This window comes from Scyliorhinus torazame, chromosome 7 (assembly GCF_047496885.1).
Source record: "Scyliorhinus torazame isolate Kashiwa2021f chromosome 7, sScyTor2.1, whole genome shotgun sequence".
Classification (NCBI taxonomy): Eukaryota; Metazoa; Chordata; class Chondrichthyes; order Carcharhiniformes; family Scyliorhinidae; genus Scyliorhinus; species Scyliorhinus torazame.
This window is the reverse complement of record NC_092713.1, coordinates 79,938,320-79,957,623: the sequence shown is the minus strand read 5'-3', so window position 1 is coordinate 79,957,623 and position 19,304 is coordinate 79,938,320. Positions and strand designations below refer to the sequence as shown.

General features: G+C 45.3%; 1 protein-coding gene across 8 annotated transcripts in view; it reads left to right on the top strand.

Annotated features, from left to right (window-relative positions):
- The window catches only part of patj (PATJ crumbs cell polarity complex component), a 565,709-nt gene that overhangs the window by 410,058 nt on the left and 136,347 nt on the right, over window positions 1-19,304 (top strand). For all 8 annotated transcript variants that reach the window (XM_072510952.1, XM_072510955.1, XM_072510950.1 and 5 more), the window contains 2 exons: window positions 7,805-7,879; window positions 9,293-9,413. In XM_072510952.1, the coding sequence (XP_072367053.1) occupies window positions 7,805-7,879; window positions 9,293-9,413 (196 nt within the window). The remainder of the gene's footprint in view (window positions 1-7,804; window positions 7,880-9,292; window positions 9,414-19,304) is intronic.

Below are 19,304 nucleotides of genomic sequence, written 5' to 3'. Positions count from 1 at the left end.
GCTTTTCTGGTGTGCTATTTTAGTTTAAGTGGGGAGAGTTTTGTGAACAATGGCTCTTTCAGAGGCTCTGAAGTTTTTGGGGGTGGAGAATGTCACACGTAGTACTTTGGCAAGATTTGGCAAGAACATTGCAGTTAACATTACCTGACAAAATGTGAAAAGATGAGGTAATTATGGCAGTGGTAAAGCATTTAAAGTTGCCTGAGATAGAGTTTGACTCATTAGAAATGGCAAAAATTCAGTTGCAAATTAAATAAATGGAACATGAGAAAGAATTAAAGCGGCTGGCATATGAGAGTGAGAGAGAGAAAAAAGAAAGAGAGAGAGAGAGGAAAAAGAAAGAGAAAGAGAGAGAGAGGAAAGAGAGAGAGAGGAAAAAGAAAAGGATAAAAGAAAGAATAGCCCTAGCAGAAGAAAAAGAAAGGGAGATACAGATCAGGGAAAAGAGAAAGAGAGTGAGTTTGAACTTCAGAAAATGACCATGAAACTTGACAATCAGTTCAAATTGGCAGACGTAAAGGGACACGTACAGTTGGAGAAGATGGATGAGGATAATGAGACAGAGCATCATAGTCAAAGACGTGGTGAAGGTCTATTTAGATATGTCCAAGCATTGCCAAGGTTTGATGAGAAGGAAGTGGAAGCCTTTTTCATTTCATTTGAGAAGGTAGCTAAACAAATGAAATGGCCACAGGACATGTGGGTGTTACTGATTCAAACAAAGCTGGTAGGTAGAGCTAGTGAAGTGTTTGCATCACTACCGGAGGAGGTATCTGGAACGTATGAGGAGGTGAAGAAATCCATCTTAAGTGCATATGAGCTAGTGCCTGAAGCTTACAGACAAAGGTTTAGAAATTTAAGGAAAGAATTTGGTCAAACATACATGGAGTTTGAAAGGCTCAAACAGAGTAATTTTGATACGTGGATAAAGGCTTTGAAAATAGACCAAACGTATAAAGCTCTCAGATAATTATGCTTTTGGAGGAGTTTAAAAATTCAATTCCTGATGTAGTGAGAACTCATGTGGAAGAACAGAGGGTTAAAACTGCGAGATTAGCAGCGGAAATGGCAGATGATTTAGACAGAAAGATTTAGACAGTTTAGGAGAGTGGTCCAAGAAATGGCTGATGAAATTCAACGTGGGCAAGTGCGAGGTCTTGCACTTTGGAAAAAAGAATAGAGGCATGGACTATTTTCTAAACGGTGACAAAATTCATAATGCTGAAGTGCAAAGGGACTTGGGAGTCCTAGTCCAGCATTCTCTAAAGGTAAACTTGCAGGTTGAGTCCGTAATTAAGAAAGCAAATGCAATGTTGTCATTCATCTCAAGAGGCTTGGAATATAAAAGCAGGGATGTACTTCTGAAGCTTTATAAAGCATTAGTTAGGCCCCATTTAGAATACTGTGAGCAATTTTGGGCCCCACACCTCAGGAAGGACATACTGGCACTGGAGCGGGTCCAGCGGATATTCACACGGATGATCCCAGGAATGGTAGGCCTAACATACGATGAACGTCTGAGGATCTTGGGATTATATTCATTGGAGTTTAGGAGGTTGAGGGGAGATCTAATAGAAACTTACAAGATAATGAATGGCTTAGATAGGGTGGATGTAGGGAAGTTGTTTCCATTAGCAGGGGAGACTAGGACCCGGGGGCACAGCCTTAGAATAAAAGGGAGTCACTTTAGAACAGAGATGAGGAGAAATTTCTTCAGCCAGAGAGTGGTGGGTCTGTGGAATTCATTGCCACAGAGGGCGGTGGAGGCCGGGACGTTGAGTGTCTTTAAGACAGAAGTTGATAAATTCTTGATTTCTCGAGGAATTAAGGGCTATGGAGAGAGAGCGGGTAAATGGAGTTGAAATCAGCCATGATTGAATGGCGGAGTGGACTTAATGGGCCGAATGGCCTTACTTCCGCTCCTATGTCTTATGGTCTTATGATTATGAATTAGTTCATAAATCAAAGATTGGTTTCCAACATCAGTTTCAACCGGTGAGGGATAGAAACTGGGGACATGAGAAATGCTCAAGTGGTAAAGGTAAAGGTGATCTGATGGGAGATAATAAGGAGAATGTACCTCTGATTAAAAAATAAATCCAGGAGGGTGAAAAAGAAATGAAAAGTTTGAGATGTTTTCACTGTAATAAACTAGGCCATGTAAAGTCACAGTGTTGGTGGTTGAAGAAAAGCACTGGGAAGGCTGATGTGGTAAAACAGGATAAGACAGTGGGGTTTGTTCGAGTGGTAAAGGAAAGCCCAAGGGAAGCGAAGGAGGTGCAAACGATTGTGCAGTCTGTTCAAGAAGTAATTGATAAGAAGGTGCCAGATCTCTTTAAAGAATTTACTTGTGTGGGTAAAGTTTACTCATGTGTATCAGGAGGAGCAGGTAAAGAAGTCACAATTTTAAGAGATACAGGGGCTAGTCAATCTTTAATGGTAAGAGATGAGGAATTATGTAGTTTGGGAAGAATGTTGCCAGAAAAGGTGGTGATATGTGGAATTCAGGGTGAGAGGAGTAGTGTTCCATTATATAAGGTAAGGTTGGAAAGTCCAGTGAAGAGTGGTGAAGGGGTAGTAGGAGTAATAGATAAACTATCTTTTCCAGGAGTACAGTTTATCTTGGGTAATGATAGAGCTGGATTGCAGGTGGGAGTGATGCCTACTGTGGTTGATAAGCCAGTGGAAAATCAGACAACTGAGGATGAGGCGGATATTTTTAGTTCAGGAAAATTGGCAGAGTTACAACAGAAAGATGTAGAAATAAAACGGATATATCAGAAAGCATATACGGAAGAGGAATCTGAGAGTATACCAGAGTATTATTACCGTAAAAATGATGTCTTGATGAGAAAATGGAGACCTGTACACATGCAGGCGGATGAAAAGTGGGCAGAAGTTCATCAAGTAGTATTGCCGGTAGGGTATAGAAAGGAGGTGTTGCGAGTTGCACATGAGGTACCAGTGGGAGGTCATTTGGGAATAAGGAAAACTCAAGCTAAAATCCAGAAAAAAAATTTTTGGCCTGCACTACATAAAGATGTAGTAAAATTTTGTCAATCATGGCACCCATGTCAAATGATAGGGAAACCTCAAGCAGTGATAAAACCAGTACCCTTAATACCCATTCCAGCATTTGAGGAACCTTTTGCAAGGGTCCTAATTGATTGTGTAGGACCGCTTCCTAAAACAAAAAGTGGGAATCAATATCTTTTGACAATAATGGATGTGTCTACTAGGTTTCCAGAGGCCATTCCAGTACATAATATTACAGATAAAAGGATTGTGGAGGAGTTACTTAAATTCTTTACTAGATATGGACTAGCCACCGAAACTCAATCGGATCCAGGAACAAATTGTACTTCAAAGTTATTCAATGAAGTTATGGAGAGCTTAGGAATAAAATAATTTAAATCAACTGCATATCATCCAGAATCACAGGGAGCGTTAGTGGTGCTAACGTTTCGGTTGGTTCAATTGTTGTTTTATTACCTTTGCTCTCGAGTCGCCAGGTATCTTTATGATACCGCCACGAGGTTCAAGTCCAAGTAATGATCAATAACTCAATACACCGATTAGTAAGATTCAAATCAAAGCACATTTATTATACACAGTAATCGCTACTCATGCACAAATTCTATGTCTAAGCTACTTCTACAACTAACAGGCCTATACTTAACTTCGGACTGGCCCACCAGGTCAGGGAAACAAATGGCCTTTCGTTCGGGTTCTGAGTCTGCGGGGTTCCAAGTTGGTACGGATTGGTAGCTAGGAGCGCCTATCTCGTAGCGAGCGTTAAATTGAGACTTGCGGTCTTTCGGCGGTCACTGCACCAGTCACGGTCAAGGTTGGTTCGCGTTGCTGGGTGACCCGGGCAGGAGGAAGAGAGCGAGTTGAACTTGGGGGCTTAACTTTATAGTCCGCAGGGGCTTCCCGCCTTTCGGGACGGACCCTGTACCTGGTTCTAGGTGATTGGACTTTGTTCCAATCGCTTGGTGCGATTTCCCCAATACTGGAGCGGTTCCCTGATAGATGGGCGGGCTTGAGGTGTCCGTTAACATCTTTTGTGTTGGCTCCTGCTGGCGCCGGAGAGTCTGGCTTTGCTTTGTTTATCCCAAATGTTTCAATTGCACCCGGGGATTGCGCATTAGTATGTAGATGGCTGCTACATTATTATGCTGATGGTCGCTGGTATCGATGCTGTCTGGGCTTTTGCAGAGTTTTAATACACAGCAAACCTGCACCTGCTGGTTTCTGCCTGTGTTGGCTGAATTTCCCTTCAGCCTTTGCCGTTCGCAATTTTAACTCGGGAGTTGGCCAACTTAGGTAGCTACATTAGAAAGGTGGCATCAGACATTAAAGCCAATGTTGAGGGCGTATTGTCAAGATTATCCAGAGGATTGGGATAAAGGAATCCCATTCGTATTGTTTGCAATTAGACCCAATGAGTCTACCAAATTTAGTCCTTTTGAACTAATTTTTGGTCATGAGGTAAGAGGACCACTTAAATTGATTAAGGAAAAATTGGTGGGTGAGAAATCGGAAATTACAGTATTGGATTACGTGTCAAATTTTAGGGAATGATTAAATAGAGCAGGTGAATTGGCTAGACAACATTTGAAAGTTGCACAAAATGTGATGAAACGGGTAGCGGACAAGAAATCCAAAGTTCGTAGTTTTGCCAGTGGGGATAAAGTTTTAGTGTTGTTACCAGTGGTAGGGGAGCCTTTAAAAGCTAGGTTTTGTGGACCGTATCAGATTGAAAAGAAATTAAGTGAGGTGAATTATGTGGTAAACACACCAGATAGAAGGAAGACTCACCGAGTGTGTCATGTGAATATGCTTAAAAGGTACTTTGAAAGGGAAGGAGAAAAAAAGGGGGTTTAATGATTCGAACTCAAAGCGACGAACCAAATCCAGATGACTGTGAATTTGATATACCTCAATTTAAATTGGAAAATGAGGATGTTCTTAAAAATTGGGATGAATTGTTAAGTTACCTTCCAGAGGAAAAACAAACTGACCTGAAAGAGTTATTGATATCACATGGGCAAGTTTGTAGAGATAAATTGGGAAGTACTAAAATGGCTGTATCTGATGTAGATGTGGGAAATGCTGTTCCTATCAAGCAACATCCATATAGACTTAACCCTTTAAAATTGGCACAGGTTAACAAAGAGATTGAGAGTATGCTTAAAAATGGCATAAGTGAAGTGGGTTGGAGCCAATGGAGCTCACCCATAGTGATGGTACCTAAACCAGACGGTACCCAATGGTTGTGTGTGGACTATAGAAAGGTGAATGCAGTTTCAAGAATGGACTCTTATCCTGTCCCACCATTGAAGGATTGCATGGAGAATGTGGGACAATCTGCTTTTATTTCCAACTTCCAGACATGAAAAGAACATTTAAAACATCGTATGAAGTTCTTTGATCGACTTCAGATGGCAGTTTTGGTGATGAACCTAGCCGAAAGTGAATTTGGAGAAGCCCAAATCACTTTCATAGAACATAGAACAATACAGCACAGTACAGCCCACGATGTTGCACCGAAACAAAAGCCATCTAACCTACACTATGCCATTATCATCCATATGTTTATCCAATAAACTTTTAAATGCCCTCAATGTTGGCGAGTTCACTACTGTATAGAACATAGAATAAAGAATAACAAGCAATACCAAGGCCATCATCAATGACACTTCTGTAGCTGTCCCTGGCCCTGTTCTGGCCACAACAGCTGGAACCCAATTTTGTTGGTTACTGAAATTCTTCACAAACACTGGATCTTCCATCTGAAATGAAAATCGCTTATTGTCACGAGTAGGCTTCAATGAAGTTACTGTGAAAAGCCCCTAGTCGCCACATTCCAGCGCCTGTTCGGGGAGGCTGATACGGGAATTGAACCATGCTGCTGGCCTGCCTTGGTCTGCTTTAAAAGCCAGCGATTTAGCCCAGTGAGCTAAACCAGCCCCTTAAACTTTCCTTGAGGAGTTTCCGATACCCTCAAGACGAAGGGAGGCAATGCGATCTCTTAACATGAATGAATTTGATCGAACCTTTGTGCAAAGGTTTTGTGGCGTGATTACTCCACTGATGGACTTGCTAAAGAAACCAAAAAAATTTCAATGGACAGCGGACTTTCGACAGGCATTTGACTGCCTGAAAGCTGTGATCACCAATGCTCCTGTATTGGAGAATTGCAAGGGACTCTGTGGTCAGATTGAACTAAATTATCTGATTCTGAAGAGAAATGCCGAGGAGTAGAGGAATGGATGAATCGTGCAGAGACTTTGTTCAAAGAGACTGTCAATCGAGAAGGATTTCGGTTGGAGGAAGAAGAACAACAAAAAATGGACTATATTATATCTGTTTGCATGTGTTGTTTTTTTTTTTAAAACGAAAATATATATTTACTGTGTACATTTCTTAGTGGATGGTGCAAAAGTGAAAAATGAAACCATCTTGAAGTTGATGGTTTATTTTTTTTTCTTGGGGGGAGGTGTTATGTGAGAGTACCTTTGAGACATGGATGTTGAAGCAATGTACCTTTAAGAAAACAGTGATGTCAGAGAATGGGTGGAGCTGAGGTCAGGTCAGCCATTTTGCAGTTTAGTTTTGCAGTTTGGAGGGAAAGAGCTGTGTGTGTGTCTGTGTTTTTGCAGTGAGCTGGGTCTCTGCCATGAAAGACTATCTCTGGATCATTTGGATGATTTAAAGTAAAGCCTTTAACCTGATGTGATTTTGTTTAAAGGTGTTAAGTCTTCTGGACGTTTGAAGGAACATTTTAAGAAATTATTTACTGTTGCAATATTTTCTGAGTTATCTTTGAAGTAAGGGGTATTAAGAGTTCCAATGTTTATTTCAGATGTTAAGTTGAGTTCATGGAATAAACAGTGTTTTGTGTTTAAAAACCCATGTGTCCATAACTGTAATCCCACACCAAGGGAAAAGCCGCGTGCTCGGAAAAGCAACAAATCCATTAAAGGGAGAGGTTGGTTGAACTCCATGATACATTTTGGAGTTCTGAAAATGCCTCGTCCATAACAAACTTCCTGAACAGGTTTCAGTGCCAGACTGGATTGGTCGCACATCCTCCTCCTGACTGCCTCCATTGAAACCAAAATATGGTTGGTTGGGTAGGTGCTTCAGATTTTAATATTTTAACCCCCCCCCCCTCCCTCCGGCAACCAAACAAAGACCACCTGCTTTAGGGGGGTAAAATTACCCCCCACAGTGTCTGAACCAGGAAGCATAGATAAGAATAGTGAACTTGATGTAAATCAGGTATAAGAAGAGAAATAAAGAGTAGGAAATAAATATAGGATTAAGAGAGAGTCAAAATGGACGGAAACAAAAAGTTTTTTAAAGTTGGAAATTTCAAACAATAGATGGCATCTAAAGGAATGAAACGGCATAGCCTTGAAAGCAAATTTTCAGTAATTAAAGTGAACTAAATATTCATTTTTATTTGAATGAATGAACCTTCCTTTTTCAGTTAGTGTATAGTGGGTAAGTACTTCAACTTCACTTCCTTCATCTATTTCAATGCTGAGTCTTTGAGTCAGATGCCATTAGAGAGGATCAGGGAAAATCGTACAGCAATTTCTGATTTTCATATTTAACTGAGCATGTGTGAGTGCCAGAAATGCTGTCTGCTTTGTACCTTAATAATGGTAAACATTGATAGTCTTGCTTTTATTCTAACTGTAAAATCTGTGCCATAATAATGTCCTTCTGCATATTTATTAAAAATATAATTTAAAAATCTGTTATACCAACTTATTGCAATTTATAATTTTAGGATGGAAGAATCAAAATAGGCGACAGAATTCTGGCTGTGGATGATGAAAATGTAGTAGCACAGCCTCCAGAAAAGGTAATGATAAGTTTAAGCACCCACCCCCCACCAACCCTCCTGCTCTGTGAAACAGCAAAGACTCAATACTCTCGGTCTTCACCAGTTCTGGGGTTTTGCTCACTTCCTTCATTAAACTGAGAGAAGCCCTAGTTCTTCATATCCATTTTATTGATAAAATGGACCCTGATTATAGCATACTATTCAAGATTCTTAAAACTTAATGCCTCAAGCCTACAAAGTGAAGACACAAGTGAAAGAAAAACAGAAAATGCTGGAAAGACTCGGCAGGTCAGGAAGCATGTGTGGAAAGAGATAAACAAAGTTAACATTTCATGTTGGTGACTTTTCATCAGAACTAAAAAAATATTGGCGAATAGGTGAGAGAAGGAAAGAGAGAAAAGCAAAAGGTAAGCTCTTATGATAGGTTGGAAGGCAAAACAGATTAAATAAGAAAAGTATAATGGCGCAATGCCAAAGGGGATAGCCATGGGAAAAGTAAAGAGATGAATGATGGTTCTGGAAAAGGTGTGAATGGTAATAGTAAGGTGCCTAACCAATAGATCGGATGCTATTCCTCGAGCTTCCATTGAGCTTCATTAGAACAATGTAAGAGGCCAAGGTCAGAGGGGAAATGGGATGATGTATTAGATGTAGGTGAAACTACTTTGTGAATAGCAAATACAGTACAGTGAATTGAAGAAAGTTCAATGAAATAGCTGTTTCACCTGGAAGGGTTGTTTGGGGTCTTGGACAGTCAGAAGTGAGGAGGTAAAAGAACTGGTATTGTATTTCCTGTGCTTGTGTGGGAAGGTACACCAGAAAGGAAAGGGTTATTGAGGGTGATTGAAGAGTGGACCAATGTATCACGGAGGGAACAGTCCCTTTGGAATGCTGAAAGAAGAGAAAATTAAAAAAGAAAGCCTTGCATTAATATATTGGCTTTCATGACCGCTGGATGTCCCACTTTTTGAAATGTCGGCGACATTGCAATCTAAGAAGCATGCCAGCCAACTTGTGTGCAGCAAACTCCCACAAACAGCAATTAAAAAGCAAATTTTTGTGATGCTGATTAAGGGATAAATATTGGCCAGGATAATGAGGTTAATTCTTCTCCAAAATAATAGCATGGTTCTTTTACGTTCACCTGAAAGATGACAACTCCATAGTGTAGCACTCAGTACGCCACTGAAGTGTCAGCAATATTTTTCTATTAAGTCTTGGACATGCTAAATTGTCCTTAGTGTCCAAAAGGTTAGGAGGGGTTATTGGATTACGGGTAGGGTGGAAGCGAGGGCTTAAAGTGGGTCGGTGCAGACTCGATGGGCTGAATGGCCTCCTTCTGCACTGTATCTTCTATGTTCTATGAGTTCCCTTTCTTTTGTATTTTAAGCTCATTGAAATTAGATATAACATTTTATGTTCCTATTCTAGGCCATCAACCTTCTCAAAAAGGTAAAAGGAACAGTGAAGTTAACTATCAGTTGTCGGGACAGGTCATTGCAACCATCTCCAGTGCCTCCACCTTCATATCTTAACACTGATTCAGATCGCAGTAAGTATTTCCAATCTTTCTTTTTCATACTGTGGTAAATTAAATACTAACCAGAGTTAGTATTTCATTTCTAAATGGAAGGTTAATCTGTGACTATCCACCCACAGTGCTTTAATGAACTTGTGATATTCAACCTATTCAGAAGCCTGACATGAATGTTAGAAGGTTCTTTTGCGAGTGCTGTGATTAATTTTTTTCCCTAATGAAAATAATTTACATGAAACGTTTATTGAAACAGCTATGGTTCATCAATGCATGAATTGTCAGCGCATAAACCACTGAAAACAAAGTTCACGTTATTCTAAACGTACTGTGAGCCCTGTGAGTTGTCTAGCAGGCATAACATAATTGAAGAGTGCGAACCTATTAGGGAAGAGGCCTGGCCCCACTCCCAATGGTAATCTGACCACCTATTGTGGGCCTTTTGACAGAATCTGGAATACCTTCAAACGTTCTCCCAGCTCCCACCTTACGACAGGTGGGGGTTCAGAAGAAGAAATTCCTGCAATTCCTTTCGAGTAAGCTTGAGTCACCCATCAATCCACTGGTGTGTGGCGTTCGGCATGACTACTCCAGGTGCAAGCCCACCTCTACCCATTTGAGAATGCCAAAGAAATTCTGGTGTCGCAAAATTTGGTTTGAGACGTGACGTAATCACTCTCCGCCGTTTTTCTTCTTTGCTATGCTTAGAAGCTAAACATTTTACTGGTCCCCTAGAGGGGAAAGTCCAGGGCGGGATTCTCCGGGCCTTGGCGTGGGGACGGAGAATGGGCGTCAAACCCGAGATCGGGTCCGATGTCACTCTCGCGATTCTCCGGTCCCCGGAGAATCGCCGGCAATCGTGCACACGCGGTCTAAGTGGCGCCGGTCGGGGACCATTGAAATAGGCCACTGCGGCGATTCTCCAACGTCAACTGGCCGAGTTCCCGATATCGTGGTTCTCTCATGGTTCCACCTGTCGGGAACTCTGTGTGGCGGCTGAAGACTCAGTCCACGACTGCCCTGGTGGGGGTCGGAGGGTTCATTCACCAGGGGGGCCTCCAGGACGGCCAGGCTACCGATCGGGGGCCATCGATCCAAGGCACGCGCAATCTCGGGGAGGGGAGGGGGGACAGTCCCCAGTGTGGGGCCCCCATGTCGCGCGGAGCAGCCAACGCAGGCTGCCGCTGTGCACATGCGTGGACGCCCGACCAGAAGTGCAGGGTCCTGTATCGGCAGCCGGAGCTGCGAGGGGCACTCGGGCCCTGCTAGCCCCCTCCAGGTAGGAGAATGACTCCGGACTTTCTTCAGGAAAGTACGGAGAGATTCACGGGCATGGGGACTTAGCCCCATTATTGGAGAATCTCGCCCAAAATCTTTAAACTTTTCCAATAGCCAACGTTTCAGAATTTTATCAAATTCACTTAGACAATTTCCATTGGGCTCTTCATCCACTCTTTTGATCACTTACTCAAAATTAAATTGCATATTCTGAATAGTTGTTCTAGTATCTCACATGTTATTTTCTAGTAGTTCCTTTATGGCTACACTCATTATCCCCGGATCCATATTTCTCCTAATTTAAAGTAATTTAAAAAAAAAAATTTTTTTCTTCTTTTTTAAAATATATTTTATTAAATGTTTTCAAACACAATTTTACCACCTTACAAATCAACAAAAAAGATAACACAATAACTAATAGATAACATAATTTAAATAAAATAGTGATCTAACAAAGTAACAAAAAAATAGTGCTCTCCCCCCCCCCCCCCCCTCCACCACAACCAGAGCAAAACAGGTTGCCCACCCCCCCCCCCCCCCCCCCCCTCTGGGCTGCTGCTGCTGACGATCTATTTTCCCTTAATGTTCCGCGAGATAGTCAAGGAACGGTTGCCACCGCCTGGAGAACCCCTGAACTGATCCTCTCAACGCAAACTTCATCCGTTCCAGTTTTATGAACCCTGCCATATCGTTTATCCAGGCCTCCACGCCGGGGGGTTTCGCTTCCTTCCACACGAGTAAGATCCTTCGCCGGGCTACCAGGGACGCAAAGGCCAGAATATCGGCCTCTTTCGCCTCCTGCACTCCCGGCTCATCCACTACCCCCAAATATAGCTAAACCCCGACCTGGCTTGACCCGGACCTTCACCACGTTTGAAATCACTCTTGCCACTCCCGTCCAGTACTCATCCAGTGCCGGACATGACCAAAACATATGTGTGTGGTTCGCCGGGCTTCCCAAGCACCTCCCACACCTGTCCTCCACCCCGAAGAACCTGCTCAGCCTCGCTCCCGTCATGTGTGCTCTGTGTAGAACCTTGAATTGTATCAGGCTAAGCCTGGCACACGAGGAAGAGGAATTTACCCTACTTAGGGCATCAGCCAACAGACCCTCCTCAATCTCCTCCCCCAGCTCTTCTTCCCATTTTCCCTTCAGCTCCTCTACCAGCGCCTCCCCTTCCTCTCTCATCTCCTGATATATTTCGGACACTTTGCCCTCCCCGACCCATACCCCTGAAATCACTCTATCCTGGATCCCCTGTGTCGGGAGCAGCGGAAATTCCCTCACCTGTTGCCTCGTAAACGCCCTCACTTGCATGTATCTAAAGATATTCCCCGGGGGCAACTCATATTTTTCCTCCAGTGCTCCCAGGCTCGCAAACGTCCCGTCAATAAACAAATCTCCCAATCTCCTAATTCCTGCCCGCTGCCAGCTCTGGAACCCTCCGTCCATCCTTCATGGGACAAACCTATGGTTATTCCTGATCGGGACCACACCGAGGCACCCGTCACACCCCTATGTCGCCTCCACTGCCCCCAGATCCTTAAGGTTGCCGCCACCACTGGGTTCGTGGTATACCTTTTCGGGGAGAGCGGTAGCGGCGCCGTCACCAGCGCCTTTAGGCTCGTTCCTTTACAGGACGCCATCTCCAGCCTCTTCCACGCCACCCCCTCTCCCTCCCTCACCCACTTGCGAACCATCGCCACATTGGCGGCCCAGTAATAATTGTCCAGATTCGGCAACGCCAGTCCCCCTCTGTCCCTGCTGCGCTGCAGGAACCCCCTCCTTACCCTCGGGGTCTTCCCTGCCCACACAAAATTCATAACACTCCTATCTATTTTCTTAAAAAAGGCCTTCGTGATCAAAATGGGGAGACATTGAAACACAAAAAGAAACCTTGGGAGGACCATCATCTTGACCGCCTGTACTCTGCCCGCCAGTGAGAGCGGCAGCATATCCCACCTCTTGAAATCCTCCTCCATCTGCTCCACCAGCCACGTCAGATTGAGTTTGTGTAAAGTTCCCCAGCTCCTGGCTACCTGAATCCCCAAATATCGGAAGCTCCTTTCCGCTCTCCTCAACGGCAGGTCGTCTATCCCGCTTCCCTGATCCCCAGGGTGTACTACGAAAAGCTCACTCTTCCCCATATTAAGCCTATATCCCGAAAAATCTCCAAACTCCCTCAATATCTGCATAACCTCTGTCATCCCCTTCTCAGGATCCGCCACATACAGCAGTAGGTCATCTGCGTAGAGTGACACTCGATGTTCCTCTCCCCCTCTAACCACCCCCCCTCCATTTCCTAGAGTCTCTCAACGCTATGGCCAGTGGTTCAATTGCCAGCGCGAACAGTACTGGGGACAGAGGGCACCCTTGCCTCGTTCCCCTGTGTAACCGAAAATACTCCGATCTCTGCCAATTTGTGACTACACTTGCCACTGGGGCCCCATATAGGAGTTTAGCCCAACTGACAAACCCCTCCCCGAACCCAAACCTCCTCAGCACCTCCCATAAATACTCCCACTCTACCCTATCAAATTCCTTCTCTGCATCCATCGCTGCCACTATCTCTGCCTCCCCCTCCGCTGGGGGCATCATTATCACCCCCAACAGCCGTTGCACGTTAACATTCAGTTGTCTCCCCTTTACAAACCCTGTCTGGTCTTCATGCACCACCCCTGGGACACAATCCTCGATCCTCATCGCCAGCACTTTTGCCAGCAACTTGGCGTCTACATTCAGGAGCGAGATAGGCCTATATGACCCGCATTGCAGCGGATCTTTATTCGCTTCAGGATTAATGATATTATCGCCTTCTCTGGCCTCGTTAAAGGTTCTTGCCAACAGCGGGGCCAACAAGTCCATGTACTTCCTATAAAATTCCACCGGGAACCCGTCTGGTCCCAGGGCCTTCCCTGCCTGCATGTTCCCCAGCTCTTTAGTCACCTCGTCCACCCCGATTGGCGCCCCCAGACCTGCCACCTCCTGCTCCTCCACCTTCGGGAACCTTAGTTGGTCCAAAAACTGTTGCATCCCCTCTTTTCCCTCCGGGGGTTGGGACCTATACAGCCTCTCATAAAAGGTCTTAAACACCTCATTTACCTTCCCTGCACTCCGCACCGTAGTTCCGGTTCCATCCCTAACTCCCCCTATTTCCCTCGCCGCTATCCTCTTACGAAGCTGGTGGGCCAACAGCCTTTTCCCCATATTCGTGTCTCATCCCTTGTGCCTTCCTCCACTGTGCCTCTGCCTTCCTTGTGGTCAGCAGGTCAAACTCCGTCTGAAGTCTAGGCCTCTCCCTATATAGTCCTTCGTCCGGGGCCTCCGCATATCTTTTATCCACACTCAAAATCTCCCCCACTAATCTCCCTTTCTTTGCCCTCTTTTTTCTCCTTGTAAGCCCTAATGGAGATCAACTCTCCGCTAACCACTGCCTTCAGCGCTTCCCATACTACCCCCACCTGGACCTCACCATCATCATTGGCCTCCAGGTACCTTTCAATACATCCCCGCACCCTTCCACAGACTCCCTCATCCACCAATAGTCCCACATCCAGTCGCCAGAGTGGGCGCTGTTCCCTCTCCTCTCCTAGTTCCAGATCCACCCAGTGCGGGGCATGGTCTGAAATGGCTATGGCCAAGTACTCCGTTCCTTCCACCGTCGAAATCAGTGCCCTACTCAAAACAAAGAAATCTATCCGGGAGTATACCTTATGGACATGGGAGAAAAAGGAGAACTCTTTGGCCAACGGCCTAGCAAATCTCCATGGATCCACTCCCCCCATTTGCTCCATGAACCCCCTGAGCACCTTGGCCGCTGCCGGCCTTCTTCCGGTCCTGGATCTAGACCGATCTAACCCTGGATCCAGCACAGTATTGAAATCCCCCCCCATTACCAGGCTTCCTACCTCCAGGTCCGGGATACGTCCCAGCATCCACTTCATAAATCCCGCATCATCCCAGTTCGGGGTATATACATTTACCAGCACGACCTCCATTCCCTGCAATCTACCACTCACCATCATATATCGGCCACCGTTGTCCACTACTATATTCCTAGCCTCGAACGACACCCGTTTCCCCACCAATATAGCCACCCCTCTATTTTACGCATCCAACCCTGAGTGGAACACCTGTCCCACCCATCCTTTCCTTAACATAACCTGATCCGCCACCTTCAGATGCGTCTCCTGAAGCATGACCACGTCTGCCTTCAGTCCTTTTAAGTGCGCGAACACTCGGGCCCTCTTAATCGGCCCATTTAGGTCTCTCACATTCCACGTGATCAGCCGGATTGGGGGGCTCCCCCCCCCCCCTCCCCCCCGACTAGCCATCACCTACTCTAGGCCAGTCCCACGTCCAGGTCCCGCGCACCCACCAGTCCCCCAGGCGAAGCACTCCCATCCCGACCACCTCTTCCCTTGCCAGCTCCCTCTCGATCCCAGCAGCAGCAACCCAGTTATCCCCCCACTCCCCCCGCGCTAGATCCCCATCTAGCATGGTTACTCCCCCCATAATGCTTCCGAAAGTCAGCTGACTCCAACTGACCCCGGCTTCACCAGCTGTCTCCTTGACCCCCCCCCCATGTGTGGAACTCTCATCCTCCTTGCGCCTACCTTCCCGCCATCATCTCCCTAGCGCGGGAAAAAACCCGTGCTTTCCTAGATCAGCCCCGCTCCCTATGACGCAGCTCCCCCTACAGCCACGTTCCCATTCCCCATCCCCCACCTATGTCCCTTTTTCCACCGGCGCCCACATTTCTCAGTGTCCCCCCGTCAAAGAAAAAAGGGATTTTTCTCTTCCCTTTCCCCTCCCCATCTATCGTCCCGATACGATGAACCTCCCATTCCCCAATTTACATTTCTGTACATCAACATCGTCTTCTCCCACAGCATCAGTCCCTCAGTTCTGGTCCAATTTCTCTTTTTGGATGAAGGTCCATGCCTCTTCCGACGTTTCAAAATAATAGTGTCTATCTTGGTACGTGACCCACACTCACGCCGGCTGCAGCATCCCAAACTTTACTTTCTTCTTGTGAAGCGCCGCCTTGGCCCGATTAAAACTCGCTCTCCTTCTCGCCACCTCCGCGCTCCAGTCCTGATACACTCGTATCACGGCATTCTCCCACCTGCTACTCCGTACCTTCTTGGCCCAGCTCAAAACAGCCTCTCTGTCGGTGAAGCGGTGAAATCTCACCACTATCGCCCTTGGTGGTTCTCCAGCCTTTGGTCTCCTCACAAGGACCTGGTGAGCCCCTTCCACCTCCAGGGGGCCCGTGGGGGCCTCAGCTCCCATTAGCGAATGGAGCATCGTGCTCACATAAGCCCCAACGTCAGCTCCCTCCACTCCCTCGGGGAGACCCAGAATCCGGAGGTTCTTTCTCCTCGATCTGTTCTCCAGGACTTCGAGTCTTTCGATACACCTCTTGTGTAGCGCCTCGTGCGTCTCAATTTTTACCGCTAGGCCCGAATCTCATCCTCGTTCTCAGCTGCCTTCTCCTTCTCCCCACGGAGAAAGTTTAAGACGAAATATAACTTAGGAGAGGTTACTGATCGAGGTGTTAAGATTCAGAATAGAGGTAAAAAAGCAACATAAGTGTACTTGACCTGAATGCTCGTAGTATTCGGAAAAAGGTAAATGAGTTGATGGTGCAAATCATCGTGAATGACTATGATTTAGTGGCCATTACTGAAACATGGTTAAAGGATGGTCACGACTGGGAGTTAAATATCCGAGGGTATCAAAATTTTCGGAAGGACAGAGTGGATGGTAAGGGAGGTGGTGTAGCTCTGTTATTTAAGGATGACATCCGGGCAACAGTAAGGGATGACATTGGTGCTATGGAGGATAAGGTTGAATCCATTTGGGTGGAAATCAGGAATAGTAAGGTGAAAAAGTCACTGATAGGAGTAATCTATAGGCCACCAAATAGTAACATTATGGTGGGGCAGGCAATAAACAAAGAAATAACTGATGCATGTAGAAATGGTACAGCAGTTATCATGGGGGATTTTAATCTACATGTCGATTGGTTTAACCAGGTCGGTCAAGGCAGCCTTGAGGAGCAGTTTATAGAATGTATCCGCAATAGTTTCCTAGAACAGTATGTAATGGAACCTAAAAGGGAACAAGCAGTCCTAGATCTGGTCCTGTGTAATGAGACAGGATTGATTCAGGATCTCATAGTTAGGGATCCTCTCGGAAGGAGCGACCACAATATGGTGGAATTTAAAATACAGATGGAGGGTGAGAAGGTAAAATCAAGCACTAGTGTTTTGTGCTTAAACAAAGGAGATTACAATGGGATGAGAGAAGAACTAGCTAAGGTAGACTGGGAGCAAAGACTTTATGGTGAAACAGTTGTGGAACAGTGGAGAACCTTCCAAGTGATTTTTCACAGTGCTCAGTGTACCAACAAAAAGGAAGGACGGTAAAAAGAGGGAAAATCGACCGTGGATATCTGAGGAAATAAGGGAGAGTATCAAATTGAAGGGAAAAACATACAAAGTAGCAAAGATCAGTGGGAGACTAGTGGACTGGGAAATCTTTAGGGGGCAACAGAAAGCTACTAAAAAAGCTATAAAGAAGAGTAAGATAGATTATGAGAGTAAACTTGCTCAGAATATAAAAACAGATAGTAAAGGTTTCCACAAATACAGAAAACAAAAAAGAGTGGCTAAGGTAAATATTGGTCCTTTAGAGGATGAAAGGAGAGATTTAATAATGGGAGATGAGGAAATGGTTGAGGAACTGAACAGGTTTTTTGGGTCGGTCTTCACAGTGGAAGACACAAATAACATGCCAGTGACTGATGGAAATGAGGCTATGACAGGTGAGGACCTTGAGAGGATTGTTATCACCAAGGAGGTGGTGATGGGCAAGCTAATGGGGCTAAAGGTAGACAGGTCTCCTGGCCCTGATGGAATGCATCCCAGAGTGCTAAAAGAGATGGCTAGGGAAATTGCAAATGCACTCGTGATAATTTACCAAAATTCACTAGACCCTGGGGTGGTCCCGGCGGATTGGAAATTAGCAAACGTGACACCACTGTTTAAAAAAGGAGGTAGGCAGAAAGCGGGTAATTATAGGCCAGTGAGCTTAACTTCGGTAGTAGGGAAGATGCTGGAATCTATCATCAAGGAAGAAATAGCGAGGCATCTGGATGGAAATTGTCCCATTGGGCAGACGCAGCATGGGTTCATAAAGGGCAGGTCATGCCTAACTAATTTAGAGGAATTTTTTGAGGACATTAACAGTGCGGTAGATAACGGGGAGCCGATGGATGTGATATATCTGGATTTCCAGAAAGCCTTTGGCAAGGTGCCACACAAAAGGTTGCTGCATAAGATAAAGATGCATGGCATTAAGGGGAAAGTAGTAGCATGGATAGAGGATTGGTTAATTAATAGAAAGCAAAGAGTGGGGATTAATGGGTGTTTCTCTGGTTGGCAATCAGTAGCTAGTGGTGTCCCTCAGGGATCAGTGTTGGGCCCACAACTGTTCACAATTTACATAGATGATTTGGAGTTGGGGACCAAGGGCAATGTGTCCAAGTTTGCAGACGACACTAAGATAAGTGGTAAAGCAAAAAGTGCAGAGGATACTGGAAGTCTGCAGAGGGGTTTGGATAGGCTAAGTGAATGGGCTAGGGTCTGGCAGATGGAATACAATGTTGACAAATGTGAGGTTATCCATTTTGGTAGGAATAACAGCAAAAGGGATTATTATTTAAATGATAAAATATTAAAACATGCTGCTGTGCAGAGAGACCTGGGTGTGCTAGTGCATGAGTCGCAAAAAGTTGGTTTACAGGTGCAACAGGTGATTAAGAAGGCAAATGGAATTTTGTCCTTCATTGCTAGAGGGATGGAGTTTAAGACTAGGGAGGTTCTGCTGCAATTGTATAAGGTGTTAGTGAGGCCACACCTGGAGTATTGTGTTCAGTTTTGGTCTCCGTACTTGAGAAAGGACGTACTGGCACTGGAGGGTGTGCAGAGGAGATTCACTAGGTTAATCCCAGAGCTGAAGGAGTTGGATGACGAGGAGAGGTTGAGTAGACCAAGACTGTACTCGTTGGAATTTAGAAGGTTGAAGAGGGAATAGACAGGATAGATGCGGGCAGGTTGTTTCCACTGGCGGGTGAAAGCAGAACTAGGGGGCATAGCCTCAAAATAAGGGGAAGTAGATTTAGGACTGAGTTTAGGAGAAGCTTCTTCACCCAAAGGGTTGTGAATCTATGGAATTCCTTGCCCAGTGAAGCAGTAGAGGCTCCTTCATTAAATGTTTTTAAGATAAAGATAGATCGTTTTTTGAAGAATAAAGGGATTAAGGGTTATGGTGTTCGGGCCGGAAGGTGGAGCTGAGTCCACAAAAGATCAGCCATGATCTCATTGAATGGTGGTGCAGGCTCGAGGGGCCAGATGGCCTACTCCTGCTCCTAGTTCTTATGTTCTATCGCCTGGGACTTTTGCGTTTCTTTTAGCCCTTCGATTGCCAAAAACATCGACGCCAGCACCTCCTTCTTTAATTCCTCCACACACCGTCTAAGGAATTCCTGCTGATCCGGCCCCCATGTCGTCTGGTCTCCATCCGCCATCTTGCTTCTTCCTTCTCTTCTCTGCCGCTGCTCC